General features: G+C 35.9%; 1 protein-coding gene across 1 annotated transcript in view; it reads left to right on the top strand.

The window, feature by feature from the left end:
• RP1 (RP1 axonemal microtubule associated) overlaps positions 1 to 21,520 on the top strand; it is a 188,005-nt gene that overhangs the window by 46,575 nt on the left and 119,910 nt on the right. Inside the window, exons 14-22 of the mRNA XM_074898945.1 lie at positions 1,299 to 1,472; positions 2,110 to 2,322; positions 3,387 to 3,564; positions 5,243 to 5,374; positions 11,389 to 11,582; positions 15,244 to 15,333; positions 17,824 to 17,956; positions 18,233 to 18,384; positions 20,644 to 20,798. Coding sequence (XP_074755046.1) covers positions 1,299 to 1,472; positions 2,110 to 2,322; positions 3,387 to 3,564; positions 5,243 to 5,374; positions 11,389 to 11,582; positions 15,244 to 15,333; positions 17,824 to 17,956; positions 18,233 to 18,384; positions 20,644 to 20,798 — 1,421 coding nt within the window. The remainder of the gene's footprint in view (positions 1 to 1,298; positions 1,473 to 2,109; positions 2,323 to 3,386; positions 3,565 to 5,242; positions 5,375 to 11,388; positions 11,583 to 15,243; positions 15,334 to 17,823; positions 17,957 to 18,232; positions 18,385 to 20,643; positions 20,799 to 21,520) is intronic.

The following is a 21,520-nucleotide window of genomic DNA, read 5'->3' as shown; positions in this document are numbered from 1 at the left end:
CATCCCTGGAGGTGTTTAATAGTCGGTTTGACATAGCGCTTAGGGATATGGTGTAGTTGAGAACTGTCAATGTTAGGTTAATGGTTGGACTGGATGATCTTCAAGGTCTTTTCCAATCTTGATGATTCTGTGATTCTGTGAAGTGAGGCCAGCAGGTCTGCTCTCTTGAGACCACACCTGAAGTACTGCATCCAGCTCTGGGAATCCCAACATAAGAAGTACATGGACCTTCTGAAGTGCACCCAGAGGAGGCTATGAAGATAATCAGGGGGCAGGAGCACCTCCCCTGTGAGGCCAGGCTGAGAGACTTGGGGCTGTTCAGTCCAGAGAAGACATGTCTCCAGGGAGACCTTAGAGTGGCCTTTCAGTACTTAAACGGGGCCTACAGGAAAGATGGGGAAGGACTTTTCACAAGGGAATGTAGTGATAGGACATGGGGTACCGTTTTTGAACTGAAAGAAAGTATATTTAGATTGGCTATAAGGAAGAAATTCTTTATTGTGAGGGTGGTGAGACACTGGAACAGGTTGCCCAAAGAGGTTGTGGATGCCCCTCCCTGGAAGTGTTTAAGGCCAGGTTGGATGGGGCTTTGAGCAATCTGATCAAGTGGAAAGGGAGGGGTTGAAACTAGATGATCTTTAAGATTCCTTCCAACCCAAACCATTCAATGATTCTATGACTTTTCATTTATAAAAGTCCTAGTTTTATTTAAATATGAGAATAATGATGGAGTTGATAAAATATATAAATATGTATTTTGTATATTGTCTCTTTTATACAGTGGGATTGCACAGTCTGCAAGCCTGAACAGATAAGCACTAATAGTGTGTTGCTATACTCTTTCATGTAAAAATTCTGACTCCTTAAGTGTTTTTTGTGAGAACAGTTTAAGTAAATGAGGACAAACACTGAGACAAATGAAGAGGAGCTAATGGTAGAAAGCTGCTGTAGTTCATTTGCTGTCTATGTCAATTTTACATTCCAAACTTCTTTGTCATGTTTTAGGCTAAAACTCCAACACTCCTGATGATTGAGACACCCAGCTATCTTTCATGTTATCCTCAGATCTGTGTCATCATAAGATGAACTGTTTCTGTGCTTTGAAATTCTGGAGTCCACATTTTAGGACTCTGGTACCAGGACTACAAATCTTAAAAATATAAAGACATATTCATACTAGATTGGTAATATTGTGGAAACTTGAACAATACAGAAACTATTTTGTGATAGTCTCTGTTCTGGATTTTGCCATGTCTAGTAGTTCATATAATTTATTATTCCTACTTTGACTTTGTTAGAGCAAAGACAGAACTTGCTGTGAGCTCCGTGTTCACCTTCAACCAAATGGTTGTGCCATTCTTGAGTCGGCCAGAAGCCCGGGTGACACTGTTACGTTTGATCTTCAAGGCAAAGTAGCTGATGAAACAACTGCATATGCTGGACTTTCCAAAGAATTTGTTGTGCATGTCAAGGTAAGGTGGGCAGAGGGAAATTAAGAAGACTCTTCTAAAATTTACTGTTATAAAGCAGATTGCATCTACTCAAATGTCAGAGGATTGCAAGCTAAAGGAGTGATCCTCTCCCACCAGGTGGAGCTAAACCACAGCTTAACAGGTAGGCATCACTTGAGTTTTCCTTTAACTGCTCTCACGGTGTGAGCGATGCAGAAACTGCAGCTGTTATATGCCTAAGGGTGGGCTGTTACAAAGAAAAGATGCATCTGTAAACTTCTTAGTAAACCTGTGAAAAGTAGGAAGGTAGATACATACAGGAGAGCTGCGTGGCAAATTAATTTGAAAAGAGAACAAATTCCTTAACTTGCCATGCTCCTTGTCTTCTGAATGTTGCACTGGGCTGCTGAACAATAAAAAGCAAGAAAGCTGCGGAGTAGGGAAATATTTCCGCTATCCAGCTTAGTGTCTGCACAGAAAGCAGCAAATGGTCAAAGTCTGGAGGTATAATTGAATTACTTAGGACTTAGTTTCCATTTTTACATGAAATGCATTAATAATTGCTTAAAATAAATCAGTATGAACAATATAAATGTCAAAGTTTAATATGGAGAAAAGCTGTGCTATTCACAAAGGACTTCTTGTCTGTGGTTTGAAGGGTGTATTTCACCATGGTGCCATCATTCTGCTCAACACGAGTGTTTGCCAGGCTCTGTCCCTCAGACCTGATGGGAGCTGCAGTGGAGCAGGTCAGCAGCAGCAAGAATCCTGCTGGAAGGTGCACAAAATTGGCTCTGGAGTCTGCATGTTTGAAAGTGTGAGAAACCCAGGAATGTATCTGAAGATCAAAGACGACCAGTGCAATGGAACAGTAAGCAGATCTTGTTTGTATTTCCCTCTGCAGATAAAGATACTTGAGTAAATTGTTACTGATAACAGAGAGATTTTATTTTACTTGTTTGGATAAAAATGGGATAAAAAACTGTTGAGATTTAAAATGTCTCAGATCTCTTCCTTCATTTGCCTAAGGCAAGATAGAAAAATATAGCAAGAGAAGCTGTCATGTCTATTTGGCACTTGATTGTAAAGATGTGATTATATTTTTAAACTATTGAGAATGTGGATGTAGTTAAAATTTATTTGTTGCTAGATAGATGATGAGTCTGTTAAGATTCTGGGTGTGCATAATTTGATTTTTATTAAACAACCACACTTATACTGGTGTGACTTTGGAAGATGTTAACTTCATAGCTTTTACAAATGATTCTGTTTTGTCTCAAATGAAGAACCTGATTTTTTTTCCTCATCAGGCAACCACATAGAGCTTATTCTTGAAATACCTCACCAGTAACCTGTATATTTAGTAATAAAACTGGGTTTGGAGGATGGTTGATCTTTGGACCACCCACTAGGAGTTTAAGTGTTGCAGATTTACATTTGAGAGCAAAAAAGAGAATGAGACATTAGAATTTGCTCATTAGACTCAATGTTTACTAATCCTATGACTGTTTGCAGATATGAACTGATATAATTGCTTTGAATGTGGCAGAGCACAAACATGTTCAGGGTTTTAAAGGGTATTGAGTCTAAATAAATTGATGATAAAGCCCACTAATGAATAATTAAGATGTAAGTTAAGTGGGAAACTCCTTCGAATGTATCCTAGACTTTGCTAAAATCCTAACAGAAATCAGAACACTTTCATATGTGATCTTTCACTTGAATTATGTGATCAATCTTTCTGTTCACAAAGGAATAAACAAGGCCAAGATATGTGTATATATATGTGTGTGTGTGTAATAATATAGAACATTGTGAAGAACCTAAAGTTAATCTGAAATGTTATTAGAAGGTGCTAACATTTAAGCCTTATTCAACTTGCCTAGCTACATCAAGTCACTTGCTGAATTCACGTTTTTGTCTTCAATTTCCTAGGGCACAGGTGATGAATATTGTCACTTTAAAATTGAGAAGAATTTGGAAACTGGATCTGTAAGTCTAGAGTCAGTGCGAAATAAAGGGATATATGTTGGTCTCCTGCCAGATGGCCAGACAAAGCCAGTCATTAACACTGGAGAGAGAAATATTTTTTTCTACCCACAGGTCATCAAATGTATGTAATTTCTTAATATTCTACAGTTAAGGTTAGCGATTAGTGTTTCTAAATGACAAATTCAAAGCGAAAGTGTAAAATGTAGATTAACACAGTTTCCTTTATTGTGTTTCAGTAATTTTAAAGGTGAAAAGTTCATTGTACCCACATTTAATTTGTCCTATGTAGCTAGTTAATTTTTCTTCATTTCTTTCTTTTTATAACAATAAATGATGCAGAAGAAATCTATTTTTTTATTGAACAAACAAACTTTTGAGCATAAGAATCAAAGCAGGTGGCAAGTTAGAGATGGAATTGACTTCCTGAGTCTGTTCCCCATTCTGACCACAGATTATGGAAGCATGAGAGATGTTGTCTTGCTGTCAACTATTCCACAGACTTTCCTGATTTTGCAGGGAAAGTAGCAGACTTTAGAGAGGGCCTGTTTGACAGTGTTCAGTTTCTTTTTTTAATGGTGCAAAATACATTGTGCTTCCCCCATTAGTATATTGATTATGTGATTCTTCTTTTCCATAGTCAGGTTTGAGAGCTACTGCAGTCAGAAAGCTCCCTCTCTAGGGAGCTCACCTGTTCTAGTCAGCTAGCCAGGACTTGGGAATTAGCTCTTAGCACACTCTGGATCACTGTCATTGAACTGTCTGCTTGTCTCTTCTCCTTCAGGAGAATGAAGTTTTTATTTGGTGAACAATTGGTTACCACACATAGCCAGCTGACTTGGATTACAGCTGTAGAAAACTGGAATTACAGTACTTGCATTCTTATCTGGTGGACATAGTCATAGAGAACAAGAAATTAAACACGTCACGAAAATGCTAAACTGGTCATCGGTTTGAAATTGAGAATTCAGTCAGGTTTTTGCCAGACACAAGCAAAAGAGGGTCATCTTGAATGCTTTGACCAGCAAAGGGAAAGCATCAAATTAATATAATTATTTTATATATATATAGTGACCGAGACATACAGAAGCATTAGGAAAGTCACTGTAATATCATCTCTACCGTTCAGTCCCTACTTGCCACAAGGTGACAAGAATATTTCTGTCACTATGTCCTTGTAGAAATGAGGAAAGTATTTTCCTTTGTTACTTTTTGGAAGAGCAGGACTTTCACTGGAAATTCTCAACAAAGCAGGGCTTACTGATGCCATTAAAATAGAGCTAAATGTTATTTTGTTACAGGCTTGAGTTGTCCTGAATCCTTTTTACTCAGTAAAAGGAACATAAAAGGAGCTAATATTTTCTATGAGAGCAACCAGGATTGTCTGTTTACCACTTCATATTATCAGAAACGGCCTCTAGCAGTTTTCATTTCAGCATTCTCACCCTTAAGAAAGGAAACATCATGGGGGTGGAGAAGCTTATCTTGGGGAAAACAACATTTTAACCAGTCATTTTATTCATACAACAATGCTAAATTGTTACTTAGATTTTCAAAATAGTAAATGGAGTGTTCTTGGTATGCCAATTTTTTTTTCCACGTTTTGTGGCATGCTACTAACAATAAAAGCTAATGATAGCTAGTGACTGTGCAATACATAGAGAAAAGATTTTGGTGTCCACTGTGTTGAATGGTAGTGAGATCTGTTATTAGTGTTTGTCACTTAACATATGGGAAGCTTCTGAGCAAGAAAAAGCAAATGGTTTGTAGCTAGTGACAGAATTTATATTTCATTGGTTTAGCTGGCTGGGAAGAGCTTATGGGAACACCTGCAGCACTCAATCAAGAGAAGAAAGACTTCAGAGAATCTCAGCTCCAACGAGCAAAAGCCCAGAAGCCAGTATCTCAAAGCCATTCAACTCTTCCACCCTCAAGTAAGCAACACTTCACAAACAATTTGTGATATAATGTTGTGTTATGTCTGCCCTCCATGCATGTTTGCAGTGACCTACCTCAGGAAGGACATTAAATAGCTTTTCTGGACTATTGACTTATGCATGCATACATGCACCATAAAACACATTACTGATTATTGTTTTTTAAAAGAGCATTAGAATGTCATTTATTGATAAAGCAACAATCAGCATGTAACCGTTTAATAATTTCACTAACTTTTTTTTAAAAAAGTAACTAGGCACCTATCTTAAGGACTATTTCTGTGGAAATTAAGAGACTAATATAATACAGTCCAAAGCTCACTGAAAGTAATGGAATATTTCTCATTTATGGTCTCTCACATCTATGTTTTCTGCTTTATGATTCACTGGGAGAAAGAGTAAGGTTTTGGTGCACTGCATGCTAGCTTTATACCTATGTTTAGGCAGGTAGGAACAGATAAACTATGTTCTGGTCATGCTCCTGAAGCGATAGTCTACCAGACATTTTTTACTAGAATAAACAATCACTTCCTTGTTTAGCTACAGAAGTTGCATAAGTGGTGTAAGACAATGATTTTCCCAGCTCAAAAAGTTTACAGGAATGAATGTTCAGCGTCCTAGTAACCAAAGAAGGCATGGCTGAGGGAATGATACATCCCTCAAGGAGTCAGAATGATCATGTTTGCTTCCTGACTCTCTTTTATTTCAATGAATCCAAGGACCCTGTCTGCACAGACTGAATTGTGTCACATCACCATGAAAAGCAGATGGGATAAACGGAAACTACTGAGCTCCACACAATAAATTGAGGCATATTCAATGGTGGAAAAATATCTGTTTTCTTGAGTGAGCTTTAAAACCAAGATTATATTAGAGCTTCCACTATGGGAGACTTGGTTAGTCAGCTAGAGGTAGTTCCAAAGGCATTAATGTAGGAAATAATTCAAGTGGGTTGCTGATTTGGTTTTGAGCCCTGTCCTCAGACTGCTATTTCAAAGTGTAGCTGAAAAGTCTGGCAATGTGAACAAGACATCAAACGTGGCATACTTGTTCATAGAGTATAATATGAAGAATCAAGAAGGATTTTAAATAACTACAGTTGAATCAAAGTATCCTGGTTAAATTCAAGTCATAGGTGTGGATTATTATTAATTGCTGTTAATTGTTTCTGGCAATGTTGTTTCTATTCTTAGCTTAAAACACTCACTTTCCTTTTCTAATCTATCAGACTTCATGTTGCATCATTGTGTCATAAAGCCTTTCCAAAGTGTAGTTGAGTTGTCAGCAACTGGTGAGATATGTTGTATTTGAAACCTATGGCAACAATACATGAGCCATCAAACCTGTTTTCAAAGAAGCTGGATGTTTTTAGGGTTGGATACAAAGGATCCTTTTATAGAAGCAATATCTGCCATGAAATTGGTTACACAGAGTCTATAACGCTTTGTAAGAAGTACTTCTGACATACATAAATGTGGACTCTGCTTATGCAAAATGAATAGAAATATCAAAGTTACTCTATCCTTCAAAGAAAATGCTAATTTTTAGTAGATATTTTCACTCAGAATACTTTAAAGGTAACTGACTTTTGACGTGTAGAGCTGAGACTTAAATTTTAAACTGGTATTCATTAAATACTCATTTGCCTTTTTTCACTCCCAGTTAACATTCAAAAAAGGGTGATGTTTGTATTGAGTGTACAATCCAGCAATATGCTTAGCATCTAAACTCAGAGCAGATTAACCCTTAGACTGACCAGGCAGTCATCTTTTTATGTCTCTGTCTGCTAATCAGTAGCTGTGTTTTGGTGGTGGTTTTCACAAATAATTGATTTAGGATTAATTAAAATGAAAACTGTGCTAAAGTAATTGAGGCTTCTCATTCTGTAATGTGAGTTCTCTGTTCCTCAAGAAACTTCTTTCACTGTACAAGGATGATGCTATGTCCCATCTTCTATGTAATAGTTCACAGGATGGAGATATTAGAGTGAGTGTCAGAGACAAGTCAGCTAAAATGCATGCAAGACACCACGTTACAGACTCAAGACTGATCAAATGTGCTGCCCAAAACAGAGGGAAATATATATATGGTTAGAGGACCACAGAGTCTAGGGATAAAGGAGATGAAGCAGAAGACACTAAAAACTCAAACTAAAAATTGTGGGCATTTTAAAACTCCTTTTTACTCTTCTGTTACAGTTGGAAAAGCAAGCCAAAATCAACAGCCTTGCTGAAAATATAGACTTGTGTCCTATTATGTATCAGCTATCAAGCATGCAAGAATCTTATGACATTTCCCAAATGACTTGGTACTGGAGATTTCCTCTTTGCTTGTTCCTTATGTTTCCCAAATCATGTTTAAATTTCAGTGGTGAAAATATACCTGTGTGTGCCAATGAAAGGAAGGGAGAGATTTTATTAGCTTCCATGACACAGACACAGTCTGTGATATTGGGAACATATTTGTGGTTTGGTATTAAAAATATGTGTCTCTGAGAAATGACTTCTATACCCCCCACATTCCTTTCCTGTATGCCTGGAATACTGTTAGTTACTATTAATTTTTAATATTTACTTAAAAGAGAAAAGAAGATATAAATAAAATCTGATCTCATTTCCAGTTGGTTTACACTTGAAAATGGTGATATAAAAAGGTGTGATAAAAATGCATCAACTTTAATTCCAAGTTTGTGCTCTAGAGATTAATGTTTCTGATGGTTCATTTCAAAAGACACAATCATATGATCTTCTGGGACAAGATAATTTTGGTTTTGCTTTAGATTTAGGATAAGTAAATAAAAATTAAAGCTATTTTTATACAACAGTGTGAAGGATTGTGACATCATTGTTCTCATGCAGACCCATCAGAATGAATATTTTTCACAATAGATTTACAGCACGGTGTCACGAAGTGTGTAAAGTCCCATGACTAATGTGCAGTAACCATTAAATCCTCTTTTCAGCCTGGAATATTTTTAGCCTGTAGCAAATCAATACCACTGATTTCCATTTGTAAGAAGGACCAGTAAATTATGAAGCAAAAAGCATTCCAAGCCTGTGAATTGTTTGTGCATTGTAATCATTTTCAAGAAGTGGTTGTTTGAGGTTGCAGTAGCTGCTTTGGGAAGCAACAGCCCAAACTTGGAATTCTGCTAAGCATATGGAGCAGCCTGGGCTTCCTTATGCTTCTTGAATACCTGTGTAGTTTGTGAAAATTTTCATCTCTTTTCATCTCTTTGCTATAAGAAAAATGTGGTTTTAGACAGCTGGAAGAAACTCTAGCTTTCAAAGTTACAGGTGAGGAGCTGGGTAACTACTGGGTAACTAACAGTTACAGAAAGTTATATAGTCAAGTTCTCAAAAATATTTATTATACCAAAGCAACTAGTTTTCTATAGTTCTGTTAATTTAGTCATTGAAAGACAAGTGTAATTAAGTTTTTATTCAGGTAAATGTAAGATGTTTGCCTTTTGCTTTATTTCTTATGTGTGTATTTTCTTTTTTCTTTCAGAATAATTTGTTCTCAGTCATGTTGAAGAATACAGTAACAGTGATTATTATGACACTATTGCCTATTTATAAATTACCATAACCATTCCAAAGTCATACAACTACTGTTAGAAGCACTGCTCTAACAGTCATACTACTACAGTTCTGAATTTCTTTAAAATAGATTAACCAAATTTTAGTCTTTACCAGGGCTGAAATTTCCACTGATTCCAGAAGTTAGTCCTTATTTATTATAGAACTTTGTACTGGATCCTAATTTCTTTGCAATTCCTTGTGCAATTATTTCACATCAGTTAAGAGTTCAATGCTAGTAGATCATAATTCAGGTTTGGTGCTTTAGTAACCATGTTGATTTAACCTACAGGACAACCTGATGATTCAAGCAACTATATAATTCCTTTTGAGTACAACTTTTAGGAAAAGAAGTGTTTATTTAGTATCCTAAAACTGACATTTGAGGGAATTTAAAGGGAAGATCAGGACCATGTCCCAGTATTGAACTGATCCTTCTTCACATACCCAGCTTGCTTCAGCGATGTTTCAGCAGGATGTGGAATTTGTTCCTCATGGAAGTTTATTAAGAAGCAAGTCTCAAGGATTCAAAACTGTTTTTCACCTTGCCTTCAAACTTATAGTTCGATGACAGCAACAAAGCACAGTGAGATAAATTTTGCAAATTTCTGTCATAGGTATTGCTTTATTTTGTTTAGTATTTGTACTGGCCTTGGCTGGGACGGACTTAATTTTCTTCATAGCAGTCTGTCTGGTGCTGTGTTTCAGCCTGGTGAGCAAAGCAGTGTTGATAACATACCAATGTTCTAGCTGTTGCTGAGCAGCACTTGCACAGCACTGAGTCCGTCTCTGTTTCTCACTGCACTCTGCGTGTGTGTGTGTGTGGGACACACATGCAGGACAGCTGACCCTGACTGACCAAGGAGATACTCCATACCATATATTGTCATGCTCAGCAATAAAACTGGAGGGGAGTTTTTCCAAAGTAGTTGTTCCTCAGGGACTAGCTAGGCATCAATCTGACGGTGGTGAGTGATTGCTTTTGCATCACTTTTTTTTTCTGTTTTTTCCCTTTGAGGTAAAGTCAGTTTAATAAGTGAAGGGAAAAAACTCGATCCCAGAGAAACCCAGTACAGTATTTTAATCAAACCAATACAAAAGCAAAGGGCTCTGATATCAAGGTATGTAGTGCAATAGGAACATATATAGTGATGCATTGGGAATACTTCAGCAAATCCATATCAGTGGCTGTTTATGAATTCTGCAAAATTGTAAGTGAAGTCCATTACATGTTTGGAACCTCTGGCTTCCAAAATCTTGGTTCATAGAAAGCTACTTAATGAATGAAAACTGAGCTGGGGGATACAAAAAGAAAATTAATCTGCAGCACTGATTATATTAATTATGGTTAGCATATTAAAAAGTCTCTTTGCAGTCGCATGAAAAGGCCTCATGAAGAGCAGTTTGGGAGGCCCTGAAGGACATGGTATATATAGATAATGTGTTGGTTCATCTTTTCAAATTTAGGGTTTATATCTGCCTCTTATGTCAGAACAGATTATAGATTCTTGGGGCAAGGACTCCCTCTTTTCAAGAGGACTTCATGGTCCCATTACTGAGAAGTATTGTTCCAGCTATCTGATGTTTTTTAAATCTACTTTGATTAAAATACTCAAAACTAAATTCCTTTATCCCAAGTGAGTCTATTTTTTAATATCTCATGTGCAGAGGTGTCATTTGACATCTCTGGATATATTTTTTTTGTATCTATTTATTTTCTCTTAAGGGTCGATGAAAGATCACTAGGTGCTATTCTAAAGTGAAATATATGTTTTCCAAAATTATATCTGCTCACTCATTAAAGCTGTGAAATTTATTCATAAAGTGGTATTGTGCTATTTTCTCATTCATGCATAACCTTCCTTAGACCAAATGCTGGCACTGTATGCATAAGAATGGTTGGGTGTGGATATATTGTGCTCTTTTTTGAGTATTTTACAGTAGTTAATTAATATTCAACTTGAAGAAAGTTAATTTCCTGAATAATTTTTTTCATTTGAAATGAAAATTGTCTTTATTCTTAGACATGTGATTCTGCTAATTATGTCCCAACACAAGGTATTAGAGGAGTTTTTACAAGTAATTCTACTCATTTCTAAATGTCAGACTAAGGAACTAGAAATGTCAATTTAATGGCCATAGTTCTGCATCATAGCATCCTTATCCTACACCAGAATATTTAAAAAGAATAAGATGATTGTAGTGCATGTGAGAAATACTTGCTCTTTTCCAGTTGATTCTTGTAGCTCAACTAATCTGTACATTTTTGGTCTAGACAAGAAACATAAATCAATCTTTTCAGACTATCTCCCTTGCCATGAAAAAATACAGTCCCTTCTCTGTTATGGTCTCCTTATGTGCTGAAGTTACAACAGCGACTGGCAGTTTCATGTCGATTTTCATCTCCCACTAATGTTCTGTATTTCACAGAGGAAATGAGAAATTCCCAAGGTGGTGAGTGTCCCCTTCCTTCAGATGATGAATGGAAAGTGTCAATGTTGGCAGGAACTGAAGCAAATGTCGTTCTCTGGATATATGGAGACAGAGGAGTAGCTGGACCAATAACTCTTGGCAAGGACAACAGAAAGCAACTGTTTCTTCCCTGGCAGGAGGATGAATTTCAGGTAGCTAATGAAGGCTAAGAACATTACTTTAATGTGTATCTTTCCAAAGATTATTCTGTCATGTGAAAAGAAAAAATGTTTTTCTCCTGTGTTTACTGCATACAATAAATCTTTATCTAATCTCTATGAATTCTGGATGAAATCAGCTTGGTGCATATAGTTAGCAACAGAGGAAATGCTCTTTCTTTTAACCCCCTCTCCCTCATAATAGTAGCTCAAATGGGGCAACTGCAGGAGTGAATTGATTTCTTTAAGGTAATTGATTTGAAAGTAGCTTTAGAAACTATCCACCCCTAAACAAACTATGTCTGATGTAAGACTTGCATAGCATTTAGGGATCTTTAATAATGAAACCTTCATGCATACAGTTTTCAAAGCATACCATAAAATGTATGCTGTGGAACTGTTTCAGTTAAGGAAGAAACCCGTTTTTTAAGCTGCCATATGAAAAATAGCTGAAATGTCAGAAGCTTTACTTATGGAATTACTAAGAGCCCAATAAAACCTACATGTTATCATGTCATGAAAACACAACCTGTTCAGCTATTATTTAAGAATAACCCCATCTGTATTGTAATAAGGAAATTATACCTTTTTAGGCTGACAAGAAACTACCAAAGGGGCTAAAATGTCTTTTTTTCTTAAATATCTCAGATGCATGGAACGTATTTCCGTCTTCAGCTAATTGAAGGAGTAGTTATATTTTTCACATTTTGTACAAATTGTTTTCTGCACTTACCAACTCTTCTAATACAAACTTGGCACAAATCAAGATCTTTATTGTCAATACTATTAATAATACTGTCTATGAATATGGCATAGGCAGGAAGATAACCAACTGTAATGTGCATTTTCTAAGCATGTAGGCTATATATTTTGATCCACGGGGAATCCTGTTCTCCTAATTAATGAATAATTTATAAGCAATGTTGGGTAATGGCATGTTTGCAATGGTAATCCATACATTCTTAAGAGATGGACCAATTTTTCTTCTCTAATATAGATATTGCCCATTATGGCCATGTGCTGTGGATATTGATCTTGTGAGAGAGCAGAATCTTTCTCTCAGCACCTGGGGCTGTTAGTATGATTCTTTACATCATGCTGACACTATTACTTTCAGGCATGAAACAGCAAATGTCACCAAAGTGCTTTTCACTCTTTAGTCTGCAGTAGATAAATCCACAAAGAAAAAGCCTATGAGTAAGAGCTCTTTCTTCTTTTTTTTTTTTTTTTTTTCCTTTAAACTTTATCCTGTACATATTTAGCAGGATAAGTCTTGAAATGAGGATAGGAATGCAAGGCTTAAAAATAATTACATCTTCTTTTATATCATTTATATCTTTGAGCTTGATATTATTTCACTGATATTTTTTAGAGCAGAAGATAACAAGTTTTGTTTTGTAAAATAATCAACTTAATCATAGCTCTAGCCAGGAGTTCTAGGAAAAAAAAAAACCCAGCTTCTGAAAGCCTGTAATAATCAGGCAATTTAAAATCAGTGTTCTTTAACCTTTATCAGTAGTATGCACAGCTATGAAGAATTCATGCAGAACTATCTTGAGAAATAAAAAACATTCATATGTGGGCTTTCCTCTCTTAACTTACCCATGTGAGTATTCACTGTCTGTTTAATCCTAAAACTGTGCATGAGAAAAATCAAAGCGGATACCAGGGGGTTCCTTCTAGGAGACTTCTGCCTGGTTTAGACTGAAGTCACTCTTTGCATTCTGCAAAGTTCACTACATTTATGTTTTATATTGATACATGAAATGATCATGTAATTTTTTTAAAAACCAAAGTCCTGAAAAGGGATTCATTATTATAAACAGACAACATGACAACACTGTGAACACCAGCTCTGTGAATGAGAAGACAGTATCTCACATTACTTGATAAGTAGGGTGATTGGTCTGTGAAATGTGGGAAATGACAACAGTTATTTTTTCAATCAAGCTGTGTACATGACCTTACTTTACTGCTGCTTTAATCCCAGAGACTCCAGGTTACCTCTAAGACGACTACTTACAGAGAGAAATATTATGCAGCATAAGCAAGAATGTCAGAATCTGACTCCACAGAACAAAGCTGTTTTCTTAAACTGATGAAAAAGACAGGAACCGTACTGTCACATCAATATTGCAAGCCCGGAGCTAGCATTTATTTTGTAAATTATGTGCAGGTTCATGTAGCAAATATACCAGTGTAAGTACAGCTGTGAATTCCTCAGATTCTTTCTCAAGCAACCATTGTGATTTGCTGAGTGCATTTCAATGTTAGGGAAAACAAGGGTAAAAGTTGTCTGATTCTAGAAATCTTTGACTAAAGCATGGTAACACTGTGACTATAATGTAAAAGTTTTGTATACAAAAGCACAAAGAGACATCTAAAAGGTGATACAGAAACTGAGGTAATTCTGACCTCTGAAAAGAGGACTTTTTATTAATGAAGTTAGAGAATGAGTGGATAACACACTAGTAGGTGTTTCTAATAGAATGAAAAGAAAATTTTTGTACAGTGTAAATAGCTTTTTTGGATGTAAATGATGGATTGGAATAGGCTTTTTCTAACCTTTAATTAATAGAATTATTATTTGAGGAATAATATGATAATATACTTACTAATGATCTAAAATTATTTATGCTCACTTTAAATAATGGTTAAACTTGAAATAAACCCTAGATAAGTGAGATAGTATAGGGTTGCATAGAGTAGATTTCATAAGAGCATGTATAATGCTTGAAAGTGCATATGAATGAAAATCATAGAAAGCAAAGGTAGTATCAAAGTTTTGCAGATGTTCTGCTGGCTTTTGCAAACTTAAAGAAGGTCTCCAAAACTTTTATATCCTTCTCTTTGACATGCTAGAGTTTATAGTCATGTTGCTGTGCTGCATTATGAAAGATTTGTTACCTGTGGTTTAGTGGATTTAATTTTTTATTCCACATTTCTCTCATGAATGGCCCCCATCAACTTTTTTTTTACTTTTCAAACTTTGAAGAGTTCAATTATCTGCCATATTATTTCTCTGGCAAGCACTGTGATTTCACTGGACTATAATCTTGTCAAACCGGGGCTCGGACAGAAATCTGCTTAGACAAAACCGAAACAGTCTCTTTTCTGGATCCCATAATCCAAAATCTGCCAATCAAGTGCTGAGTGCTGTTCCGGTATACTCAGATACTACAGTAGTTCAGAGAAATCTGGAACCAATTATAAAGATAAAAATGCAGATTTATGTATAATTGTTTTTTTCCCACTTGTGATGTAGCTATATTTTTTCCAGAAATATATCTCAAATTGAACCAATGGCAAAATATGCAGAAATTATAACAATATTTTTTGAGTTATTTCACATGTGATGATTGAAAATACGGGAAGGGAAATGTTTAAAGTTTATGGGGTTTTTTGCAAGATGTCCTGAAGGCTCTCAGTTTTAAGCATAGATTTCATAGGCCTGTGCTTGCCATTAGGATACTGCTTCTTCTGTATGTGTGGGAGACAGACCAAAATGTCTTTTAATCACAAATTGGATACAGTGTTAGTTTGAAAGGCATGGCCTTATTTAAACAGCATGCAGCCTCTACCACACAAGTTTGAAGTGTACGTTATACATATTTTTATCTGAATGTATATGTTATATTGTTCTGGCTTTATTCAGGTTAAAATAAAAAGCATTGGGAATATCTACAAAATAAGAATTGAACTTGATGAATTACTGACTGAACAATCAGAGTGGCACTTACAAAGGGTGAGATTTTTTTATGGTGATTTTCTTGTGCTTTAATTTTTATATGAACTAAAAGCCCATCTTCTCATGAAGCCACAGCTTCATAAATCAAAAAATGCTGCTTGTGATACGTTCTTATTGCTTTGTTTTCTTAGGTCGCTTTAGGAATGACAAAAGCACTGGTACAGTCCATCTCCTGAGAGCTGGAAATAAGTAGCATTATCTTTCAATTATTCCTAATTCATGTAGTTCATGGATACCAATTTTACTGTACTGATGGATTCTACCAAGTTTTGCTTTCTGAAAACTTCTGTACTCTTCAGTGTCTGTTAGGGAGACTCTAGATATAAATTCCAGATTTGAAAAATTGAAAATAATGGAGCAACAATTATCCCATGATGAGTACCTGTGAAGAATAAACAAAGTTTTGTTAAGAGTAAGCTAGTCCTAATTGGCCCAAACAGAGCTCACAATTACAACCATTTTCAGGGAAAAAGAAACTGCTGTATTTTTCAATTTGGTGAATGAATTCTTGTTTTCTGCTTCTGTTTTAACCCTGTTTTTCTCATGATATTTAAGGATGTTCACCAGACTAAATTCATACTAAATTCTTGCTAACAGTGACCCTCATGTAAGGCTTATTTCAAAATTGCACATAAGTATTTGTCTTCTCTTTCTTATTTTGAATCTGCAAAAGACAGAAGCTTATCCTTCAGCCTTTAATTAATCTTAAAAAGTCTGATTTAGACAACCAGAATTACACAGTAATAAGAGATTTTGACATTAACCCAAATGCCTTAACTGTAACCGTACAGCTAAATATTTCAGTTACTCAAATGTTTACAGGAATCTTACTTTCCATCTTTGTGGTTACAAAATTTCATTAATATTTTGGTCCAAGTTTCATAGGGTAACCCCTGGATTTCAAATATTTCTTTTCACAGAAACAAAAACAGTTTGAAAGCTGTGTTTTTCTGACAAAGCAGTTAATATTTGCAATTGTTACGAATCAGCAGGGGGAGCTCTGCCAATAAACATTAAAGATTAAGAACTGCTGCTATGGAATTATTTAATGTTAGAATAAATACATGATTTGATGTTAAAAGAGGTGTTTATTTTACTTAAAATAGTAATTTATTGGAAAAGTGAGATAAATATTGTCCTGATTTCTAAAGTGTTAGAATCTGAGTGTGAATACTTGTTTTCATAATTATGTTTGCAAGGCTTATGCATACTATATGCACATTCAAAACACAACTGCAGAAAGATTTTTTTTTGGCACTACGAAGGTGTATGGAAAAAAAACTGAGTAAGCATTGTTATAATTCAAGACCAAGAAAAACTGCTTGCATAAAAAGATAGGCTGCTTGAGTTACAGGAAATATACAAGTAAGAGAGCAATCATAAGGTACAGTGGCAAAAAACTTGAGAATTTGAATTCTAACTCTCTTCAGAGGAATAAATAGAGGGTACTGTTACCCAGGTTATCTTTTGTTCTGCTGTAGAAAAGCCAAATATAATCACAGAAACACAGAATGGTTTAGGTTGGTAGGGACCTTAATGATCATCTAGTTCCAACCCCCCTGCCATGGGCAGGGACACCTTCCACTAGACCAGATTGCTCACAGCCCCATCCAACCTGGACTTGAACACTTCCAGGGAGGGGGCAGCCCCAACCTCTCCGGGCAACATGTTCCAGTGTCTCACCACCCTCACAGTAAAGAATTTCTTCCTTATATCTAATCTAAATCTACCCTCTTTCCATTTAAAGCCATTACCCCTTGTCCTACCACTACACTCCCTGATCAAGAGTCCCTCCCCATCTTTCCTGTGGCCCCCTTTAAGTACTGGAAGGCCGCTGTAAGGTGTCCCCAGAGCCTTCTCTTCTCCAGGCTGAACAACGCCAAATCTCAGCCTGTCTATAGGAGAGGTGCTCTAGCCCCCTGATCCGTTTTGTGGCCTCCTCTGGACTCACACCAGCAGGTCCATACAAATTGTTTTAGTATTTCAAGATATCCTCTCCTTGCCAAAGGATATAGATTATAAGTTTAATTCTGTTTTCATTTTAATGACAATCTTGCCACATTTTCCAAAAGCTCAGTCTAACCTAACCTCACTTATCAGAAAGTTTTCAGTCTTCAGTACTCCAAACAGTGTTACATAGAGGTGGTTCACTGACAGAAATCAGAATTAGTGACATTTCTTATGGCAAAAAAGGAAATTTCAATTACGATTTTGTTTTAAAGTCCAAGGCATATTCAAGGAATAGAGCCTGGCAGTTTCATCTGCAATACTATGAGTGTGAATAAAGATCCTCTCTAGTGAAGAGTCAAGTTGCTAAGTAGTGGCCAAAATAAAAATTTCACACTGAAATTTTGTATGTCATATTTACTGATCGTGCTATTGTTCTCTGAGATAGAAGAAAAGATGTAGAAAAACATGTTTTGTTCTTGAGAAGCAAAGCACTGGAAAGAGTGAACTGAGTCATAGTTGGAATTGCTTCTTCTCTAGGTGACACTGCAACATCTAAAGAGCAAGAAAACACAGAATTTTCCAGCAAACACGTGGTTGTCAAAGAATCGGGATGACAGAGATTTTCTCTGTGAACTTTCAGTAGTGGAAGCTGGAAAGCCTATCTACCCAAGTATGTGTGTCCTTCAGTTGCACAGTCACATATATATTGGTTGCCTGGTTTTCGGTATGAATATAATCTGAATTATAGTTAATTTGCTTTACATTCATAAATGTGGTTTTAGCAATCTTAAAAAAAGATAGTTAGACTGATTTCTGGAGAATATATTCCAGAAAATTATTTTCAAATCAAAGTTGCTGGCATTGTTTCCACTAAGGTAAAATAGTGAGTAAAATTAATTATGATTACACATAACTTCTATTTTCTTCTTTTGGTTATTTTTGGAAGTTGTTTTATACCATGTTTATGTCTACACTGGTGACTTGGAGCAAGCTGATACAGATTCTGCAGTTTATCTGTGTATCTATGGAAAAAGAGGAGATTCTGGTCTAAGACTTCTGCATAAATCTGGAATACCAGTGACATTTCAGAAAGGAACGGTAAGTCTGAAAATCAGTTTGCTTAGCCATATAAAAATAACTAAGTAATTTTACAGGTCTTAACAAGATCCTAATAAAAAAGATCACAGAGGTTTAGAAAAACAATTTTTAAGAACTAAGGAAAATAATTTTTTACTGATCCAGGAATGACTGGAATGTTTGAAAACACAGGTGGGAAAAGGGGAAGAAAAATGATGTGAAGAACCCCCCTAGGCTGATGAGAAGAGCTGCCTATGAATTTAAAACATATTCTGTTGAGGTATAATGAGGTAGAGCTGGCTCCAAATAAGTGCACAGAAATTTTTTTTTATTTCAGATCTGAGCAGGACTCTTTGTTATGTATTTCAATGTATAATTGCGTATTATTATGATTAATACAGGGCAGATTTAAATTCACATTTCTTTCAATTACCTCCTATCTTCTCCATAAGTAAAATATACATCATCCTAATTTTCTGCAGTAGCATATGGTTGAATTTCTGGAACAACTGAATTTAATCTTAGCTCTGCCACTAGCCTTCTTATGACCTTCTATTAAGCCTGTTTCTTCCTTTGTGCGCTGTTGAGAATTAATGCTTGTATGTCTAACAAATGGTGTCAAGCTGTTAGTAGAACACTTTATTACAAAATAAAAAGTGATATCTAAAATATTAAGCATGGCGATAACCCATTGGGAAACTTCAGAGGTACCTGTACTATTTTAAAATAGATATTTTACACCATTACTATTGTATGAGATATAAAGTTCTATTCAAATTGAAATTCAGAATTTAAGTGGAGTTTTCTGGGGGGATTATTCTAGCCAGACTGATAGTAAATTCAGCATATTATTTATACAGGGGCTAAAGGGGATGGTTCAAAGTCTGCTTTGTTATGGAAATAGTTGGACAAGACAGTGGATTGTACAGAGCAGCAGAGCAGGGCCTGGGATGTATAATTTAATGACAGAGGCAGTTGAATGCTGACTCAAAGAACTTGATTTTATGCCTGGCATAGATATTATACATGATATTGGGCAAATCACTTAAATTAAAGCTTCCTTGAGTGAGCACTTTTTGTATGCTTCAGTTTTGCTGCATAACCATTTTAATTTTCGGAGCAACCATAGGTGTAACTGAGGTTTATTCAGAGAGAATTCCGCTCTGCACCTAGTAAGCTCTTTGAAATGCTAAATATGCCAGTAAATTAACCCCTCTGTTTCTCAGTTAAGCACCCAAACTATTTTGCATTTTTGTCAGCTTTGGCAATAATCTCTGTGCTTTAACTATATAGGTAAAATGGAATATTATGCAGATGGCCTTTTGAAAAACAGTTTTCAGTGTTTCAGTGGGGCACTATGGAAAAAGTGCAAAAGTGAAGTCACTGGGGAAATTAGTTCTGCTTCACTGAACTGTTTGGGTGGTTGCAGTAAACAATGCATGGAGTCATCATGATAATAAAGATGATAAAAAGAAGTATTAAAAAGCTGCAGTCCCGCCTGTGCACAATTCAGAGAGAATAGCTTGTGTTCATATATTACATATACACAAGGGAGAACTGAAGTCACACAGGCAGTCTCAATTCTGCCATTTGCTAAGGACTGAGAACTTTACAGATATGAATTTACCAGTGTAGTTCTTTCCTTCATTTTCCTTTTACTGAGAAGTGTGACCTGGACCGTTACATTTAGAGAGAGAGCTATATGCTTTTTACTGTGACGGAAAATTACCAACCTGAACCTTTAACCTGATCAGCCTCATGCTCCTATGAAAACAAGCTTTGCCAACTGTAAGCTCAAGCCTAAATGAATAACAAGGGGAAAGTGGCATGTTAGGTTTCAGTCTCTTCCAGCAGAATAAAATATAAATAGAGGAGGTGAGACCAAAAACAGAAAAGGATGAGAAAGTCTGTATCTTCAATGAATAGCAACCAAGGAAATAATAGCTTTAACCCGTTCTTACCTAGAGAAGGGTAATTGTAAATGGCAAGGTACTGAAACAATAGTGAAGGGTTGTGTGCAGTGTTTTGAATGATGGCTGAAAACCCAATTTATTTGGGATTATTACTGCAGTCTGATTTTAGTTGTGTTTTCTCATTTACTCTGATACATAATCAAATTTAACTTTTTCGATCCAAACACTCTGAATACAGTCCAGCTGTCACTAGAAACAATGGGAGTCTTTGTACGTTGTGGGAGTTAATCAAGCTTTTAAAATACTTCAACTTTCAGACTGATTTTGGTGGCGGCAAATTGTGGAGTGCTGTCTCCTCTGTCTCTAGGTCAGTGCTTTTGAAGTGAAAGCTGTGTCTCTTGGAGAACTGCAGAAGGTGCTGTTGCGCTGTGAGGCTAATGCCAAGTCCCAGTATTGGTACTGTGATAAAGTCATTGTCAGAGAAGCTGAGAACAACTTGGAGTATGTTTTCGATTGCAAAAGGTAGTTTTTAAGGACCATATTCTTAAATATTCTTAAATATGTATCACTAACAGTATTATGCCAATCACACTAATGCACTAAATATCAATTTTCCAGGGAAACAAATTTGGATTATTTTGAAGTTTCAGGAAATTCACAGTGTGAAATTCACAGTTTCAGAACAGATTGCTCAAGTTAATATGCTGTATGGTCCATACCAAAGGTTAAATGCTTATATTATGACTGTTTTACTAGATTGTACAGTGCAGCCTTATCACGCAAGGATTAGTGCTAAAAGTGTGACTTACCTATTCAGGAAGGAAAGATAAAGTACCCAAAAAGGTTCTAAATTAAGTGTATTTCTAAATGGGAAAGAAAACAGATTTGCCATCCAGAAGTATCATTCACTCTCTTTATGAACAGCAGCACTGCTAGAGAGACAAATGTGATGCCCAAAAGTCATTCGAGTGAAATGAAGGAGGTGTAGATAAACACTGTGACTAGACACTAAACACTAGGTACTAGAATTAATAATATTTAATTAATAATATTTAATAAGTGCAGGATGCCTAATTATTTTGTCTAGATTTTAATGAATTTTTTACCTAACTTTGAATAGCTTCTTTCAACTCTTGGTGTCACATCCTCAAAAACAGTAATAAAGATGCTCTCTCACCTTGATAAATTGAGATCTTTCTTCAATCAGTAGCACGTTTTTAAAAAGTAGTACAAGACTGAGGGTT

The sequence above is a fragment of the Athene noctua genome, chromosome 2, assembly GCF_965140245.1.
Source record: "Athene noctua chromosome 2, bAthNoc1.hap1.1, whole genome shotgun sequence".
In the NCBI taxonomy this organism is placed as follows: domain Eukaryota; kingdom Metazoa; phylum Chordata; class Aves; order Strigiformes; family Strigidae; genus Athene; species Athene noctua.
This window is presented reverse-complemented; position numbering and strand designations above follow the sequence as displayed.